The following is a 21110-nucleotide window of genomic DNA, read 5'->3' as shown; positions in this document are numbered from 1 at the left end:
AGTCCACATGCTTCCAATGTTTCTTGGAGAGTTTGCCTTGCTACCCTCCTCTTTTACATGTGTATCCTAGTCCTTTTGTCTCAAACGTCATCTTTCCCTATATGCCAAGGCACTCTTCTTGCCTGCTGCACTTCTCAAAGCTCTCTGGTTTGGTACTGCAGCTTCCCTTATTCCAAGCTGCAGACATGGAAACATGAGAGGTGCCCACATATTCCTTCTCTGTTCTTCCCTTCTCTACAAGTCTGGCTTCTATTTCCTTTGTATTGCAACCAAAAAAACACTATTCTCTATTTCTCATACTTCTGTACTGAAAATCCTGAAAGCCTGCAGAAGACAGTTTACTTTTTTTGTTGTTGTTTTTGGGGGGGTGGGTGGGAGGGAAGAGACTATGATATGATCATGTTATTAAACAGGATATAGTAATTCTTGTACACAAGTTAATTAAAATTTCTAACAAACCTTTCTTTTAACATTTATTAAATGTTTACTTCCCAATTTTGCAACTTTGACTTTCTTTTAGCATAATTTTCCCTATGCACTCAATACAGCCTACATTAATTTGGGGTTAGTCACATAATTGTACTGATCTTAAAACAATCTGTGAATATATATGTGTGTGTATATATATATATATATACACATACACGTATAGGTTATAACCTACTCATTTAATGATTTTTGCCTTTTGTTTATTTTCATTTAATTTTGTCTTACATTTTTACTTCAATGTCTGAAGATTCTCTTTGGAACAGATCTTATACACCAATTAATTACTGAAAGGAAATTGAAAGAGCTTCTTTTCATTACTGGATTGTTCTGCTCAACTGACACTATACAGCCTGTGGCAAAGCCACTGTATTTCTGAATGTGAGCCTGTGTGCTAGAAGAATTGACTGAGTCTGCAGTTTCAGAACATTGTTTTTATTGACATTCTTTTAACATTGTCAATTACTGTAGAATAGGAAATGAACTAAACTGAATTTCAGTTCAGGATTCTCTTTACTTTCCAGGTTTAAGCCATTTATATAAATTTAGATTATGCTAATTCAGATTCACCTTCCATGCACTAACTTTCACTATCTCTTGAAAGATGTGGGGGTAGACAATGTTTATAATAGAGAACTTAAACTAAAGATTAAAACGAAGTCTAGTAATAACAGAATACTATCAATGCCAAATGTGTGCATCATGTCTGAGAAATGTATTTCAAAACTTCTTTTCTTAAACTGAAAAGAATATATTGAGAGCAATGAACAGTATATTGTAAAACTCCTAACTATGCATGCTAAATATAGAGGATGATAAATGCAAAATAAATGTTAAACCTACATTTTTTTTTAAAAAATCTATCTATGCACAATCCTAAATCTATTTTCTTTTAGAAACACTAGAGATAATTTGATGCAAATTCTGTGGAGTTGGGCACAGCCCAAAGGTCTAAATCTTGCCCACCATTCTGGCAGAAAGGATAGCTACCAGAATTCAGCTTTCAATGAAAGAAATGGTCATGGGTTCTAAATTGTGGAAGTTAAGATATGATCTACATAACATTCACTCTTAAAAAGAAAAATCCTTAGTGAGAATTTTTCTAGCCCTCGTTTCCATCTTATCAGAAATACAGGAAAATACCTGATTTCACATCATAGGGAAATGGAGGATACAAATAAAAGACAAGTATTGAGGAACTAACATGGGACTTCACTTTTAATCTATAGCAGTGAATCAGCAACAGATGAGTGAAAGGCCTTCAGAAAGTTAAAGTCCACGTACAGAGTATGCCACAAATCTGAATGGTTTTCAGACTTCATAGAGTCTGTAACTAGTTCTGCATGTTTCTGAAATACACAGGAGTCTGTTGTGAGGCCGAACATACTCCTGAGTAGCAGTACTGCCAGGCACATTCCTGCAGATAATATCTGTCAATATTCCTGGATGGACCCTTCCACTGACTCATTACAATGAACTCCAAAGCTTATCCTGCAGATAAGTGAAGCTTTTGTTTCTATTATATCCTGCACAGACTGAGGAACCATGAAATTGCCATAGAGAAATAGATAAGCTGCTCCTAAAAAAGTAGATGTCTGGATAAGGACTGAGAGCAGCTTCACATTATCTCAGACAGGTGACTGCCAGTGAAGGAACTTGTTAAAAGCCCTCAGGTCTGAGGAGAGTCCAAAGAGCAGTTCTACATAGTGGCAAAATTCCTTACGCATCACAACCCTGGGGATACTTTCTGAGGACATGGCTATGTGCTATCATGAATATAGACACGCATCTTCAGGCATCATGAGAAGAAATGAGTTTTGATAGTCCTAGCCAGCCCTGTGAAGGGAAAAAGTGTTTTGTTCTCCATTGTGTGTAAACTTTTACTGAAAAAACAAGGATGGACAAGTATTTGAACAGGAAGCACAGACACTGGCCTCTTTGTTGCAGCCTTTGTTTTGAGATATGAAGATTGTTTTAGGTGTTTTACCTTCTTTCTATGAATTTTGGACATGTACATAAAACAGCAATGTCTTTAGAAGATAAACAACACGGCTACTGGCAAAAAGAAATTGTGAAAGTAATTTTTGCATTGACATCTATGTGCATCGAATAAGACACAAGTAAAATTACTGTACAAGTTATCTTCACAGGAGTTAAGAGTGATCACTGTGGAAGTAGAGTATAGTTCTGAGTACTTTATGATCTGTACAGCTCCATACAGACCACAAACTAGTCAGCATTAAGCAGTACTTAGTTTCACAAAAGATTTATATATGACATGTATGATGAAGTGTTGCAGGACTGATTTTGTTTTTTCTATACCTAGGAAAAGAGACTATCTTTAAAGAATGAGTATTAAAGAGTAGCAAGGAAGTACTTGTGACACAAGGAAAGTTCAGTTCTCCACATGAGGAGTGAAAACAGCCACTGTTAAAATTCCTCTTGTGTCAGGATTGCGATAAGGGAATGGTTAGCTATCAAAGGGAGACTGCCTGTTTTTATGCAGAAGCCGTACTGCATTGCTCCTTATTTAAAGTTGCAGTCTGTTACTTTTACCAGACAGCTGTCTTTTGTTTTTACTGCCTGTCACTGTGTGGCATCAGCAAGATTTCATTTTAATTTGAATGTCAATTTAACACTGAGTCACAGAATCATAGAATGGTCAGGGTTGGAAGGGAACCCTAGAGATGGCCTAGCCCAACCCCCTGCTAAAGCAGGCTCACCCAGAGCAGGTTGCACAGAATTGCATCCAGGCAGGTTTTGAATGTCTCCAGAGAAGGAGACGCCACAACCCCTCTGGGCAGCCTCTCCCCCTCAAGGTAAAGAAGTTCTTCCTTGTATTCAGAAGGAACTTCTTGTTTAGCAGTTTGTGCCTGTTGCCCCTTGTTCTGTTGCTGGGCCTAGCCCCATCCTCTAGACCAGGGGTCCTCAAACTACAGCCCGCAGGCTGGATATGGCCCCCCAGGGTCCTCAATCCGGCCCCTGGTATTTACAGACACACACCACCCCCCCGCCCCGCCCCTGCTGGGGGCTGGGGGGGAAATCAAGCAGCCGCAGATGACTGCCTGCCACTTCATCTGCACACCGGAACCCTTTTTAAAAAGTTTGAGGACCCCTGCTCTAGACATTCACCTTTAAGATATTTGTAGACATTAATAAGATCCCCTCTCACTCTTCTCCAGGCTACACAGGCCCAGCTCTCTCATCGTTACCTCATAAGGGAGATGTTTCTGTCCCCTCATCACCTGTGTAGCCCTCTGCTAGGCCCTCTCCAGTAGTTCCCAGTCTCTCTAGAACTGGGAGCCCAGCACTGGACACAGCACCCCAGATGTGGCCTCACCAGGGCAGAGCAGAGGGGCAGGATCACCTCCCTCCACCTGCTGGCCATGATCCTCCTGATGCACCCCAGGGTCCCACTGGCCTTGGCCACCAGGGCACACTGCTGGCCCATGGGCACCTCGCTGCCCACCAGAGCTCCCAGGCCCTTCCCCGCAGAGCTGCCTCCCAGCAGGCCAGCCCCAGCCTGTACTGGTGCGGGGGGTTATTCCTGCCCAGGGGCAGGACCCTCCACTTGCCTTTGCTGAACTCCATGAGGTCCCTCTCCGCCCAGCTCCCCAGCCTGCCCAGGTCTCGCTGAATGGCAGCGCAGCCTGCTGGGGTATCAGCCACTGCTCCCAGTTTTGTATCATCACCATATAGTACTAACATTATAGCACAAAGCACTGGCATCTTTATGCCAGAATGGCTTAATCTTCCAATAAGCAGTGAGCAGGAAAGGTAGGTCCAGCTGTGGGAATGCCTATGGCTACATCTTCCCATCCCCCATGATGGTTAAAAAAGAAATATATACTGGGGAGAGAGGCAAAGAAGAACTTTGCTATTTTTGCAAGCTCTGCTTGAGAGGAGTGAGAAATAAGAAAGGAAAACTTGTACAATATGGGCTTCATTCCTAAGGCTGAAATAATCCACAAAGTTTTCATATTGAAAGACTTTCTTACTTCCTGTGTCATTGGTATATAAAAGACATTAAAGAAGGAATCATCTATTAAAAACTGAGATCAACCTCAGGTAAAAGATTTAGTCCCATCAAGCTCATGTTTGCATTTCCTCAGCACTGAGATATGAATGGCTGTAGATGTTCCCTCTGACACTGGTCTAAAGGTACTATAAGTGAAAACAGACATTTTCTCTTATTAACTTTAATGCATTTTAACCTTAGTTTTAAGGAATTGGCTTTATTTTAACTTGTTTGACACACAATGGATAAGTTTTCTCTTTGTTCCTCTGGGGTTTTTTTTCTCCTCTGGTAGACTTAGATACAGCTATTTCTCAAATTAGTTTCACTGATTCTTATTCGTACATATTTACCCTGCCTATCTCAGGCTAAAATATTAGCAAAATTTTATTGTCTCCATTTTTCTGGAGACTTTTCTTAAATTCAGCCACTATAATTTTAGTCTTTGGTCAAAATATTTCTTAGTTTCTCAGAACAGTTAAGTTGAGAAAGAGTATAGAGTTTATCATGATGCTTTCCAGTTTTAAAAAAATCTCTAAACATTGTGATAAATCCATTTCCTTGAAACGATTTTGGAGTTTTAGATCAAGAATAAAATTATTATAATTACTAGCTTCCATTCAGTATTGTTCTTACCCTGAGACAATTTCCTACACAGCAGATTTCAGTAGAACTTGAATCCTTTACAGATTTTCTTTTAATATCTGCTCATATTCTGAATACTACAATTTATATAATTTGGATTCTGAGTTTATAGAATTCTGTTTTATTATGTTAGTACCGAGATCCTGAAAACAGAAATAAAAGTTTCTTTATCCACACTTCTGTTCTCATGGATAACTAGCTTTTCCTTCTGTTGTATTTGTAAATTTAACATCATCCATAGAATTCACAATGTTAAAATAGAAAGGTAGTTGCACAGAACTGAAATAGTACTTTTAAGTTAGTCTTTTTAATAACACATTACAATGGCTCTAAAACTCAAACTTCAAAGTTGCACTAATCTTGATTTTAATAGCATTAGCGGGAAGAAAAATACTGGAGAGAGCAACAGTTAAGGGCAGTTGATGTGTCAATTGCGGGCAGCGAGAACTCAGCAACCATAAAGGGAATAACCAGAACTGATTTACCACAGATTTGTCACATCATCACTTCTCCAAGCTCTTTCTAACAATCTTACGATATTCATGATTCAATTTCATTCACTACAGCATATATATTTCTCATTTCCTTCAGTGAGACCACATTTTAACACAATTTTAACTTTTTTTCTTTGTTTTAGTAATTTTAAAGTATCTGGCATTATATTTCAATCTGAAAAGTGAATAAATACACTGCAGAGTAAGCTTTCAGGAAAGTTAAGTCCAGCTGTAAACTACAGCTTGATTAATCCAAACAAATAATTATAATTTTCTTTTTGATTTATTTACCAAAGGAAAATGGATGCATTTGGATAGTAACTGTATTGGAACGGCACCAAAAACTCCAATCCCATCAAATAATAAGTATAAATTTCTGGTATATGTGATCTTTAAAATATTGCTAGGATTGGACTCCTTCAGAAAAAAGAATAGAAGTCAGCACTGCAGCCAATTTTCAAAGCATTCCAAAAGAATGCATCTTCTGCTTGTATCAATTTATAAATAATGAAAAGTCCCCCAGTGAAGTGTTTGGAAATAACACAGAATATGTTTTCTTGTGACAGTTGATGAAAATCATCTAGTGCAATAGTCACTATCTATAAATGCATTATTTTGAATTTGGCTTCCTGAAAATAGAAAATACTGTATTTACAAAAAGGTACTGTCTCTAGTGAGAACAGGCAGGAGGAAAAGTCATTACAGATAAACATCTCAAAATGAACTGCTGGGAACTGATCGCATGATATAATAAATGAGGTATTTACCAACAACAACAACAAGTAAAATGTTATGAAGACGTAGGAAAGTCAGGTTTGCCTACGTACACAGTATTGTGAAGACTACTGTTGAAGACTGTCAAATTCTGTCTACAAACTTCAGAAAATGTGAAAATATGTGGAAGAATAGAAAACAGAGATTTAAGACTAATCAAACAGCCAGGAAAAAGAGCCTGAAGATATGAATTATAATATGATAACTTACATAGAAAAATCTGGTATTGCACAGCAAATCTTATTAGAATTGTGAACTGAACTGAAGTGTAACAACACCAAGTTATTGGATGCCAAATTTAAGCAAAATTAATCTTTAAATTAAATACTCTTTCTAAATGGTAGGTGGAACTGATCACTGTAGCAGGATTTGAAAGGAACAGATTCAAGTCCCTTGAAATCAGAGCCCTTAAAATAGATTATTTTTGAAACAAATATTTTCTTTTTTTATATCAAAATAAAAATTCTACACTCTCTATAGGTAAATCAGAATAGATTTGCCTAGTAAATATTTCTGGATTCTGAAATAAAATGAAAAATTACATAATATCTAGATTTAAAAAAAAAAAAATCAGTTCAATAATTTCATCTAGGCATTTCAATTTCATTTCTTTATGGTTCCATAAGAAAAAAACCACTAAAGGTAGTATAAAATTTCAGATTTACCAGGCATAGCAGAAAGACAGAAGGAAAGTGAATGGTTTCTGCTCATTCCACAGCTGGCTCCAAACCAAAGGGAAACCAGCAAATGTACTAAAAAGAGCTATGATTCTGTTTTTGGCCACAGTATGATGTGGTGCTCTGCTCTGAAAGATTCAACAGGAGCTCATGGAAGCTGATGTAAAAGGCAGTAAACTGAAGGCAAAGGGAACTTTAGGATTCTTTGAAACCCAGAGAAAATATCCTTTTATGTGTGTTGGAAACAAACTAGTTATCCCCAAAGTTATCCCCCTTAAAAGATTCATTGTTTTGCCAGCTAGATTACTCAGATTAATTACATGAAAACAGTTGGATAAGTGCAGTGTTCATCAAAACTTGTTCACTCAGGTTTCCTTCCAGCATACTCCACCCTGATCCTGACAAGCAGTCAGGACACATTAAGAGTGCACCGAGGCACATTGTATTTCTTTTTATTCTCATTATTATCATCATCATCATCATCATCATCATCATCATCATCATCATCATCATCATTATTATTATATTTGGATGCATGTATTGCATGTTCCATTTTCAAAATCTGTCTCTATAAATATCCTGCCACAGTATAACAATAATACATTCAAGCCACATATGTAACAATTCATCTTTTTCAAACCCCACTGCTAATCTTCAGAATAATGCTTTCTAAATTTGAAAGGTTACAAATTTGCTTTAGTAATGTTCTTAAATTACTAACATCTCTCTAAACATATAGACAAGTAAAACTCAGTCTCCTAACAACAGTACATTCTATGAAATTACCTTCACCATTCCATGAGAAATCACTGCAGCTGAGAAATACATATCTCCCCACAAAACAGTCAATGAGACCATATTTTTTAACTACTTACTTGTGTAAGTGAGCTGAAATCCTTGGTCAGTATCAGATCCATTGGTATTAAATTCTATCCACAAATGGTTAGAGGTGCTATTAAGGATAACTCCCATCATGTCATTTTTGGTGAAGGCTCCCAGGGAGCGTGAAGAACTATCTTTTCCATCATACACCTGGTGGAAACAAAATAATAGAATGAAACTGGACATGAAGTCTAAATATTTGAAAAACTTTAGTTTATCTTTATACAATAATTCTAAATTTAGCTATGTATTGCCAATGGTTTCTTCATAAAGTTAATGCTTCCATGTTGTGATGTACATACCACTTGGCTATACAGTTCAGTGGAATTAAAAACATTGTTACACTTAAGGTATTTTATAGTCTTTTCTTGTTTTCAGTTTTGTGAGCTCATCTTCAATTAAATTAATATTTATACATCTTCTGATATATATATCTTCTGAGGTTTCTTAAACTCAGATTATTTTTCATGATTATTCACAAAGGCTAACACAAGCACAATTTCTGAAATCACCATTGAAGAAAGGCTGTAAAGAGGTAAATAAACCCTTACAGCCTACTCAGTTCTCTTCTTTCTGAAGATATCAACAGCAGAACTGAGGTATTAAAGTCACATTGTCACCTTTTATTTCAGAGTCTGAGCCTGCCGTAATTTCTGTTTTAATATAGGTTTTAAGAAAGAAAGATAGATCTTCAAACAAAAAGATATGTGAGTCTATTTTCCAGACTAAGTATAGACATGTTCTTATTTTCCATGTTATTTTATGGAAAACTTTAATGGAGGACAAAACGGTGAAGCTGTGTGTGGAGTGTTGTGTCCAGTGCTGGGCTCCTCAGCTCAACAGAGACTGGGAACTGCTGGAGAGGGCCCAGCGGAGGGCTACAAATATGATGAGGGGACAGAAACATCTCCCTTATGAGGGAAGGCTGAGAGCTCTGGGCCTGTATAGCCTGGAGAAGACTAAGAGGGGATCTTATCAATGTCTACAAATATCTTAAGGGTGAGTGTCTAGAGGATGGGGCTAGGCCCAGCAACAGAACAAGGGGCAACAGGCACAAACTGCTAAACAAGAAGTTCCTTCTGAATACAAGGAAGAACTTCTTTACCTTGAGGGGGAGAGGCTGCCCAGAGGGGTTGTGGCGTCTCCTTCTCTGGAGACATTCAAAACCTGCCTGGGTGCAATTCTGTGCAACCTGCTCTGGGTGAGCCTGCTTTAGCAGGGGGTTGGGCTAGGCCATCTCTAGGGTTCCCTTCCAACCCTGACCATTCTGTGATTCTGTGGAAATCAACAATATTAACCTCTGTGATTTTTCAAATCCTAGAATAAATAAGAATGTCCTTCTGATTGTTCACTAATACAAGGCAAGTGCAGAGAGTTGGCTAAGGGGTAAGGGGGGGTGGGGGGCCAGGGAATTATTTTTGCTTATTACAAGCCCTGAAAGCCACAAAGTGCCAAAATAGTCTGTGGTTGTTTGGATTTGGTTTGTGGGTTTATTGTTTGTGTTTTGTTTGGTTTTTGGGTTGGTTTTTTTTTTTTGCTTTGGTTGTTGTTGTTGTCTCAAAGTGAATTAAAAAAAGTAATCTCTTCTTTAAATTTAAGAAATCACCTGTACTTTCACACAGAAAAATAAGCAAATATGAAGTGTTTCATACTTCCAAAACATATACTATACATCATGTAGATGCTTATACAACAGCAAGTAATGAGTCTGAACAGCTGGTTTCTAATATGAAGGAAAAGATTTTTTTTTAACCTTGATCTCATATGTCCTAGTGTGACTGTAGAGAACTAAGGCAAAAGCTACAATTACAGTAAATATCTCAAGCTTTGGATCTTCATCTCTGCATTCTCAGACTTTGTGGTACATTGAGGATTTATACTTATTCCAGCCAGAAGCAGGCAGTGACCCATTTAACAAACTAAATTGCTACATTTGAGTAACTTCTTCCTATTTGAATGTTCAGTTAGATCTATTAATGAAATTTGGAAATGCATCTTTTGAGAAGACAAACCACTGCAACTGCATTTCTGGATGATGACCATTAGTTAAAAACAGAGCTATTTTCTCAGCGGAGAAAATACCAGCGTATCATCAGTATAGGTGAATGCTTTGAAATTACCTCATTCATCTCAAATGCCAACATTAAAAAAAAATAAATAAAAACAACGTGCATAAAGATTTTTTAAGATAAAAGTATAAATTTAATTTAATAAACATACATAGATATAAATAATTACCTTCCCTAAAAGAAATTTTTGAAAATTAATGTATTATGCTAGCCATTGACAGAACATTATATTCTGTCATTACTAAGGCAAAGATTTTTTTGTATGACGGCACATGCAAGAGCTATCAGAAGACACAACCAATTGTATTTAAGATTTGTGCAAGCAGTAACACATACTTGATGTCTACCTCTCAGCAGAAATATGACTTTAAGCTGTGCTAAGGGTATCTGCAAAAATGCTTCCAAGCTTCTGCTTTTGTCCTGGGCCAGAACTAGAGATGACTTACATGGACTGATTGCGCTTTATCAGAGCTGGAAATCTATTACACAATTCATTCACCATAAGATATAAGGTTTTAATAGCATTCTGATCATCTTTATTATGCAAAAAGTACAGATATATTTTAATTGGTTTGAGAGATATTACTTTGAATTGAATGATCTGTTTTTAATAGTCATTAATAAAAAAAAATCTGTTTAAAAAAGTTATTTTAATCAATCTTTAAAAAATCCCCAAACAACATGTAATTACTACAATTGTCTCTTAGACATCCTGTTCCAACAGTGTTCTTCTACCTCACTGACTGTTACCAGTACTATTCCTACCTGAGGATCAGCAAGTCAAATAATAGTATCTCTCTAGATGAATCCAGACACAAATGAAAACACTGTTTTATGAAATAAAAAGGAGATAAGAGGGATTGTGTGAAAGCAGCTGTAAAAAAAGCTGTCACAATTTTTAACTGCTGATACTTGTCTAGCAGTGCTACCGTTATAGACATAAGTAGGTACATGTCTACTCTAGTAACTGAAACAGTGTTAGTGAACAGATACAAGCACTGATTCTCCATTGTCTATATTGATAGCTTGTTTGAACCATTCCTGGAAAGAAAAAGCATTTTCCATAGCAATTCTTTGTCATGGTTTGGTAATTAGTGTGGGCAAAGGACCACTCCCAATAGGCAGTTTGTGTGTGACCATTTAACTCATTTAGGAGAACCCATTTGACCTATAAATCACATGCCATGATTACTATTTTCTCTGTGATGAAGAAAAAAGGAAAATCTATTTGGGCAACTGGATGAAAGACACAAAATGACATTCCGGTCTTCCTCTTACCTCTAACAAATTCATGGTGATTGCATTATAAAGATTTCACCATATCTAGCCACTTTAAAGAATTGTGCAGTTTCAAGTGGCAGTTAAGGCAGGGAGATCGGGAAGCTGAAGTGTTAGTGAGTGAGAAAGGATAAGCTTTAAAATAAACAGATAATCCAGGTACTCAGTTTTGCCATATGCCTCAAAATGGTGTTTCTGTTTCTATTTCTTTACTTGAGTTCAGATTTCTTCCCTGCTAATTCAAGTTCAGACTTTGACACTGCTATACAAAGCTTTACCCATTACTTTAGTCGTTAACCTGCATGTGTTCTTGAAAGCCTTAGTTTTGACCCTTCCTCATGCACCAGTCTTACTGATGTCAGAAATACCCTTGCAAATTGTGTTACTCCCTATGCACTACAGCATCAATATGCAACTTCAATATTCCCACTTGTGCCAACTGTAAACCTAGTTGAATATATACAGCTGAAGGTAGTTTCTATTTTTAAAGCAAGTAAAATTGCCACAGTAGGAGTCCAGTCACCACAACTTGATCATCTGCACAGTATTTATCGTTGGTATATCCTTGGCACATATTTAATTCAAACTTACAAACACCCTCACAAATCTTTCCAGAGAAAGCATTAGTGCAGGAGCTGCATAGGCCAGGGACTGTTTCTGAGAGACAGTTTGAGTGAGCCACCTTGTTTTGTAAGATTAGAGTTAACGTTATGGATGTAGTCAAGCTGTGAAATCTGGCCTCAGGGGCAGCGGGGAATGATCACAGCATTGTCTGGAGCACTAGGATAAATGTAGCTAGAGCATTCAGGGACGCCCCATTTCACCTAAACATTTGTGAGGAATGAAAAGGAAAGTGCTTGCTCTGCTGCTGGGATTAAAATAGAGAGGCAAGAGAAGAGGACAGTGCCGCAATTATTCATGAGGCAAAATGCTCTAGTAACAGTGCTACTGTATCTACACCTACTGTGGGAATATAAAAACAGACACTCACCTGAAGGAGAAGGAAATGCTGGCTAGATTTTCTTAAACTCCAGTTTCTTTACTCTGACAGTAAAAGAAATCACTTACAACTAAACGTTGCACTTTTCCTTAATTGTACAGATCTTTACGGCATAAAATCATCTCAAAGGGAAATGCTTTTAAAATGTTGCTTTGATAGTTTGAGAGATAATTCCTGTATAACTTGCTGATGTTGTTATGCATCTTTCTATATATGTTCCCAAGTGTTTCCATTACATCCTCATGGAATTCTTAGCAATCCCACCTCAAATACTGACATTGTACATCTTGTAAGACATTCGTGGTGGGTTGACCTTGGCATTATCAGGGTTGTTTCTCACACTTTTTTACTCACTCCTTTTTCTTACACACTACTGCACAGCATTATTACCCCTTCTTAAATATATTTCCCCCAAGGCCCCACCACCTCACAAGGCTGCAGGCCCGGCCATGCCCTGTGGGGGTGGCTGGAGCCGCCTGGAACCAGCAGAAACTGGCTGTGCTCGGCCCGGGGCAGCCCCATCCGCTCCTCACAGGGGCCCTGCAGCCCCCCATTAACAAAACCTGGGCACCTGCACCTAATGCAACATTACATATGTGCATATTTTCCTTGCAAACAGAGCAAGACATTCAGGTGGGAAAATGCCCTGTATTTTACCATGAGATTTATAAATATTCTTAAGCTTTAGCCTATCCCGTGCAAGCTGCCTGCAAGGCAGTCTTGGGGCTTTCTTCTGTGCAGAGACAAGGTAGGAGGCTGGTAGGAGGCAAAAATAACATATTTTGCTCACATTTAGGGTGCAGATAGGAAAGAAAGGAAACTTCAGAAGTCCACACCCCTGCCAAAGCTGTGGGAAAGGTAAGTCTTTTGAGAGTGTCTTAATTTCCCAGTTGCTCAGACTGTAGACCTGGTCAGAGCAAATGAAAATTTATTTCTGCCTCACATGCTCAGATCTCCTTCCCATGCAAATCAGGACAGGAATGGGAAGGGGGAGAAGGGAGTAGATAGTATACATTTGCTTAAACAAGGCTGATTCCAATGGCAATATGTATAAGGACATCCTGGCATGAGAGTAGAAAGGAATCAGATGTTTTTTTATAAACACAGGTTATAGAGAAGCTGCGGTGGAAGAGAGTCTGATTGTATAAATGGAAGCTGTGCTGTGCCAGTTGCCTCAGAACCAAAGAACAGGCCTTGCAGTGCAGATATCACCACAATTTTGCCTTTGTTTCCTTTGGATCCTCAGGAGTATTGTGCTAACAGATCTATGAAAGAAGAAAGTATCTAACAGGTTCCCCAGCACAGCTTTCTCTCAGGCAGATCTTCTGTCTCCAGAGAATTTTTCTAAGTATGCTTGACATTAGTCATTAAACGTTCTGAAGAATAAGTGAGTTTCTAGAAAGTTTGTTTAGGATTTTCTAAGGTGTTGGATTTGGTTGTTTTGGTTTGGTTTGTTGGTTTTTTGGGTTTTTTTTTCAGGTAGTTTATCAAATTATATCAAATAAACTTGGTATGTGCAAAATGTACCGTATCCAAGCAGCTCAGTGGGCAATAAAGTTCTTCCTTGTCTGCTGCATCTGTTCAAAGCAAAAAATATGTTTGGGGATCTGCACTGTCAGGCCATGGAAGCTAGGAGTAAAGCACAATATAGGCCACACATTTTGCTCACCTACTCAATACTCTTTGATCTAAAAGGAAAACCATAAGCCCAGGTCTTGCAGTGTTTCATACATGGTGGCTACACAAGCATGCATGCTTTTATTATCAATGATTTTGTGGCTGAAGATGGAGAAAATGCTGTTCTTTTGACTGTAACTTTCTAATACTGCAGGGGATGCTATTTCATGGACTAATCCAGCCTGTACTTGCTAAAAAGAAGAAGAAGAACAAAGATATGAATGTCTATATTTATAAAGACAATACTTAAAGGTAATCTTCATTTTTTCCCCTCCCCACCTTCATCACATCTCTAAAAGCCTTGTACTCTGCCAGAAATTTATAACTTCAAATTTAACTGTCACACTTTTTTACATGAGGAGTCTCTTAAGCTGACAAAATTGATAAAAATATGGCCACCAAAATTTGATCCATAGCAATGATATCTTTAAACTCCTTGTGGGAAGCATTCAGTGCAAATAAAAATAGTAAAGTCAAGTTAGAAACGTAGACAGCAATTTCTAACATGTTAAATGTAGATCTGAGATCCCCAGAAAGCAAGTTGCTAACTGAATTCTGAACACTTGGTGATTTGAAGTATTTATTAACTCTGAAGATTTAGAGACATAGATTTGAAAGAGTAACTTAATGTATGCTCAGCACTTCAGATGAATGTCATGATTTTCAGTACATACAAAAATGCGGCCGCTTTTATTATGAAAAGACAGATTATGGCCATGCTGTAGAAAAGTACACTACATGTTCAAAATCTGTACATATGTAGACCATGTTTCAAAGGCTGTCTACAATGTAAAAGAGTCAAAAAAGTCTTCTGTAATTACAGTTTTAGTAAATACTACAATGCTATATGTTAGCTAGCTACTTTCTAGTAAAATAAGCAAATTAATTAGTTTGAAAAAAAGAAAACAAACAACAAAACAGTTCTGTGTGAGACAAGTAAGAAATAAAAAATGTACCAAAATTAAAACCTGTCCTTTATTGAGTAATCACCATGCTACATTTATAAATACTGCTGCAAACAGAAAATAATACAGACACTTTAGGATTCAAAATCCAAGTTAACCCAAAATGCAAGTGGTTTTTTTTTTTATTTTAACCCATTGTAAACAGTCCAATACTTCTATAAACATAATTGAAATCTCAATGTCACCTATAGTTTCTTTGAATCCAGTATATATAATTGAATCTAGTATAAAGTTAGTTATGCTATCCACATAGAAATTATACATTTTGTGTGAGAAAGTGAATTGAAAATAAAAATTTTAAAAAATGGTGTTAGAACCAGAGTTGCTCATGCAATGTGAATTTTGAGCATGGCAGAAAGTGAAATTATTTTCTTTTTACCTTAACAATATCTCCCTCACGCAGCTGAAAGCTCCTGGCTCTAAGATGGATCCCTTTTCCAGCCTCTGTTTCAATTTTATAGATACACTCGTGGTTGTTGTCATAATTAGATGGAAAATTTGGAGACAACAGTGTTCCTTCATTTCCAGAGACAGTTGCTCCACATTCAGCTAAAGAAAACAGACACATGTAAAAAAAAAAGAAGTGAATTATCCATTTCAAGAAAATATGGGTTATTTGCAGTATTATTTAGACTATGAAAACGTTAACAGGCTACCTAGGAAAAGGATATTTCTGTTGGATTTCATCTGTAGGACCAACTCCTAGAAACCCTACCAAAGTTGCTATCTCCTACATTTCACTTGATACGTTTATTATGTGTGCCTAGGTGCTTTTACGTAATTCCCTTTACTTCCACTTTATCCCTTTGTCTCCCCAACAGACTAATATATAATGCAGATTAGCTGGATTCCATAGAAATTAGATGTTTTGTTGAAATATAATTATCGGGGTAATATTTCAAATAAATGTAATATTGATTTTGCTCTCCTATTCAGCTTTACAAAAAAGTAGTAAAAAAGGCGGGCAATAAGATGATGAGGTAAAAGAATCTGGCAACAAATCAAGAGCCTTCAAACATGTTTTTCTCCACCAGAAATAAAAACAAAAACCTAAAAAATTTACTGACATCAGTTAGTGCCAAGCAGACAGTTTCCTTCTTTTCTGAGTAAAGAGTAGGTGAATCTTTTTCACAGACATCTGTAGTAAGAACTTACTGACACTTTCAGTAGACATTTTTGTCACTGTTCCACAGTAAAGAAAACAATAAAGTGTAGGAGGAGGGGTAGGTTCTAGCCCATGGGCTCAGTTTGAGTTTTGAAGACTAATAAAATTATTCCAAATGTGCAATATAAACTTCAGCACATAAATGAAAACATCCCAATGGACAAGAAATAAGATTGGTATATAGTTCAAACAAATATTCAAAATGCTTAAAAATGGCCTGAAAACACCTTATAAAACACCACAGTAACAATAACACAATACTATTACTCTACAATTATTTTTTTTTAAGTGAATGAGGTTGATATTTAAATCTCATTGTTCAGTCTTAAGATAAAATATACTATCTTAAAATGAGAATTTTACCTAAAGATCATTCAGGACTCATTCAGAGTTTGGTAGAAACATGTTATAACAGTTAAAATGATAATAAATTAATGTATAATTGTAAATTAGCAGATAAACTTTATCAAAGATGTGATAGTTTAAAAAAAAACCTGTAACTTTTCTCTAAATATTAAATATATTTTTAGAGTTCCTTGGACTTCAAAATATTCATTTTTGCAAGTGTGTAGGGATTACAATTTTTAGATAAACCTGAGTATAGTTTTACAGGTATATATGTAAATATTGAAAATATAGTGTAAAGACAAACCAGAAAGTTATCAGAAAATAATTAATTTAAACATATTCAGGGAGAAATGTAAGTTTCATATTTACAAATGAACAATCTAAAAATTTTTATTTAAATTTCTGAGGCCTTCACAGACATGAAATTTATGTGCTTCTTCCTTTTGAAAAGTCTAAAAATAGTGAATCTTTCTGTATTTTAGACTTCCTCTGTACAATAAAACTGAAGAAATAAAGGGAGGAAGAAGGAGAAGGAGAGGGAAGCAGTGAGCGATGGAGGGAAAGAAGGAAGGAGAGAAAGAAAGATGAAAAGGGGGAAGAAAGGAAGTGGGCAATGAGATAGTCACAGTCTTACTCGGAGCCTTATTTCTACTCTACATTTGGGATCTCCTTAGTAAATGTAAAAAAGGAAATCACCAATAATCTGAGCCAGGATCTTTGATTTCACGCATAAGTTAGAATTCATTTGGTATTTAAAAGTAGAGCTTTATGTTCTCCACTTCCTTAGCTTACTTAGGCCCTGAGCTGCGTTATATTTAATAGGTAGAAGAGTGCTGGGGAGTAAGAACCCTTGCAGCCAAACTTCAGACAGACAAACTCTTCCTTTGTTGGGGAGTGTGGGATGCACTATGTATTTCTAACATGTTTAAAGCACTTTGTCTAAAAGTTTCAAAGAACTTTAGCAGACCGACAAATGAACTAGATTTTTTATTTTGATACGTCTTTGGTAAAGGATCTGTCAAATATGTGATACATATTTCATATGGTTAGATACATATATCCCTATACATATATTTGTGTGTACGTGTTCATATGTAGCTATTTTTGTCTTTGATTTTTAAGGTGGAACTAATTAAGTTTATAAAACATAATTCAAAGCAATGCCAACTTTAATGCCAGACACGTTTAGACCCGTACTACTCGATGTCTTCTTGTGTTACAACACCAGTACTCTACGCAAATCTTCTGCAAACAAGTGTTTGCCCAAGTAAAGATCCATGCAAAAACCTCTATGCTCCCTTAGTCTGCATTGGTATCTTATTATCTACCGCGTTCAAAGAATTAGAAAATATAGAAGTAAAATGCTGAAGAAAATAAAATAAGAAAACATTATGGAAGCAAAGCTTTTTTCTTACATAATGTTCATACAGTATTCTATGTTTTGTTTCAATGATTGACTGTATACCACTAAGACATATGCAATAATAGAAAAAGTGTATAACGAGCTTTCCCTAATCTAGAACTGGCCAAATTTCCTGCTCTGATAAATCTATGTTCCAAAGTTCAAACCCACAGCAATTTAAATCTATGAATAAAAGTACTGACATATAAGATCAGGAATAATGAGGGTTACAAACTGAAGTTAATATAATATTACTACCCTTCTAAAGAATACTACATTGTGCAAGAAACAGACATGCTTTCTACTATGAACAATTAATTACTTACTAAAATTCAATTACATTAATTACATTGCAAAATTTTTCAAACTCAAGTTGGCACTCATATAACTCCAACCTATGTTAGACAACCATCTTCTGTTTTCAGTGCATACTACCCCTTCTCAAATACCTTGCAAGTATTTGAAAGCTATGCAGTTTCACCAGGCCCTATCATTCCCTTTATTATCATGACAAAGGGTTGCTCATTTCCTCTGACCAGCCAAGTTTCATAGTTCATCTCTTGTCAGTCAGTATGACACACTGACACAGCCCTCAAAAGAGATTTCCAAAGTAAAACAAGCCATCACCAGCTTCCTTCCCTCAATAGAAAAAAATTAAAAAAACATGTCACAGTTTAGGTTAAGATTTTCTTGCCATTTTTGCTAATGTTAGGATATCAAATTAAGGTCATGTTTAATTAGCTCCCCCAATTTATTGGCCTGGAGATTTAGGTGACTTTTTTTTAGAGAAATGTTGGCCCCATCCATGAAAAGATTCCTTTCTTTCCAGACCATCACAGCTTTTGGAGACCTGGTGTCCTAATGCCTGAAATCTCTTTCATGATAAGTGGTCAATGCCCAGATATAGAAAGGACCTTATAACCTAAGGACTTAAACTGAATATTTTTCTAACCATTCCTGCACACTACAGTCCAGAAATGCCTGAGCACACTACACTTAATGAGGGGTCAGAAACTCAAAAGAGCAGCCATGAACAGCAATACCTAGTCTGGTCTTGTCAGCAGGAACAGCTTATGCAGTCAAAGGCATCTCTCCCCTTCAAGGCCCTAATATTTTACTCAGCAGTATAGGAAATGTCATGTTTTTTTCTTTAAAAAAAAATCTACAGTAGCTGATACCGCTGCTGCTTTTTAATACAGTAATTAACACATGCAGCCAGAATGTGTGACACCTAAATTCAATTCACTTTGCCTCTGGGTATTTAAACATGGATCTCCTGTGACTTCTTCTTCACATAAAGAAAAAAATCAGTTAGTCACAAAGTGAGCAAATGTTGGCTAACATCTTCAGCATAATGGGTAGGGCATTAAACAGGGAGGAAGGAACACTTCTTAATGCAAATTCATTTATTAAACTTTTGGGAAATAAAATCCTGAATTAACCCATGAATCAGCATTCACAGTTACCATGTGAGTACCAAACTACTTGACTGGAAAAATATATTCATATTGACTTCTATTTTCATCACCTCCAATTAATCTTTAATTCTTTATGTAAAATGAAACAGCCTTTAGCCACATTGGCAAGATGAGTCTGCTAGGAGGCATCAGTTATAATTTAAAATCCTTTTACAGAAACAAAGGAAATGAAGCCGCATCTCTTACAGTCTTGATGAAAGATCAAGCTATGAAGTTTTGCATAAAGAAGTGATATGGCTCATCCACCTATGGTAACTGAAAAATAAAAAAAAACGGCCAATCACTCTTGAAAGGTTTCATGCAACATTCCCTATCTAACATATATGCTCTATGAGTAACTACTGAATTTTTAACTACTGCTCAAGTTAAGCAGAAAAATCTCATCATGTAATCCTGAAAGAGTTCTTTAGGTGTTGGCTACAGAGGACTTTCTTTTACTCTTCCATGCTACTGCTTCAATTCCTTCCAGATTCCTTCTGAGTTTCAGGGACATGCCCTCATCTTAGGAGAAAGATCTGCCTCCCCAGCCAAGACAAATGCAGAAAGATTTCTCATGTCCCATACTTGAGAAAAAAAACCCTGTATCTGCTTGTATTTTCATTTATTAAATATAATTCACTGAGTATTAACCGTATGCACTCTTCCTCTGAAACAGATCAACTATATCAATACTAGTATCTACAAGTCTTTAAATTACGCAAACATTGACAGGTGCAGAATTTGCCATAAAAAATAATCTTTACTCACTTTAAAGTAATTACTGTTGATATTCTATCTCCATGCTTTGTCTTGGAAAAATCAGTGTGAATTTAAGTGAACCACTGAACATGCTCTGTATAAATAGTATTTTCAAAACTAGCTCCTTCAGCTGTTGGTTTTAAATAAAAGGAATATATTTCATAATGTACTTTGTCAGATCATGTGATGCGTTTATACTAGTGTAACAGTATTTATGTAGGTACAATTTAAGAAATTAAAATCTTCATATCATATAATACCTAAAAATTGCTATAAAATACATAGCACTGAATGAATGCATTATGATGTAATACAGATCACTTTATTTTGTATTCCTACCCTTCCTTTGTTTCTGTAGCAATCTATTTGAGTTATCAAGATGCAAAATAAATTGGTTCAATGTTTCCAAATTTTTTTATTGTCAATATGGTCAGTAGCACCTAATTACACTGTTTAGATTAAACAGAAAAGATCCAGTTTTCAATTTATCATATTATTTATCTCAATTTACTCAAGTACTTTAAATATATTTTGTGGCAATACCCAAAATATGGGTAAACCAAGAGATTTTTTGATGGAGAATATGTACAAAAGTCTGTTTGGATCAAAAATAGATGAATAAAGAAAACTAGTAGGGAATTTCCTTTTATGAAAGTAAGTCTGATAATTCATTAGATGTCATAAATGAAAAAAGCTTCCATTTGCAAACATAGAAGAGACTTTCTTCTAGGAATGACATAGTGGGGTTGTTCCAACTTATACACAATTGTTTTGAGTCTGAGGAAAAGAGGCATTTTTTTCAAAAGTAACATGAAATAGCGCCTACTGTGTTCTGATGATCGATAAAATTAAGAGGTAGTTTTCATATTAAAAGGGTCTGATTAATTTGAATTTGACCATAAATAAAAAAGTGAGGATAATTTAAATATGAAACTTTGAGACTGTAAATAAAAGAATTAGATTCTAGCATTGCAATAGCGCTAAACACTCATATATTAAAAACATCCTAGGTAATCT

General features: G+C 36.2%; 1 protein-coding gene across 6 annotated transcripts in view; it reads right to left on the bottom strand.

The window, feature by feature from the left end:
- Nucleotides 1-21110, bottom strand: part of CSMD1 (CUB and Sushi multiple domains 1) — a 1231811-nt gene that overhangs the window by 255536 nt on the left and 955165 nt on the right. For all 6 annotated transcript variants that reach the window (XR_013928146.1, XM_080387724.1, XM_080387722.1 and 3 more), the window contains 2 exons: nt 15342-15511; nt 7967-8123 (listed from right to left, as the gene is read on the bottom strand). Coding sequence is in view for 5 of the 6 variants with exons in the window: in XM_080387724.1 (XP_080243850.1) it covers nt 7967-8123; nt 15342-15511 (327 nt within the window). In the remaining variant the exon portion in view is untranslated. The remainder of the gene's footprint in view (nt 1-7966; nt 8124-15341; nt 15512-21110) is intronic.

The sequence above is a fragment of the Falco punctatus genome (genome assembly GCF_963210335.1).
Source record: "Falco punctatus genome assembly, chromosome: 5".
Classification (NCBI taxonomy): domain Eukaryota; kingdom Metazoa; phylum Chordata; class Aves; order Falconiformes; family Falconidae; genus Falco; species Falco punctatus.
Note: the sequence above shows the minus strand (reverse complement) of the source record. Positions and strands in the feature narration are given on the sequence as shown.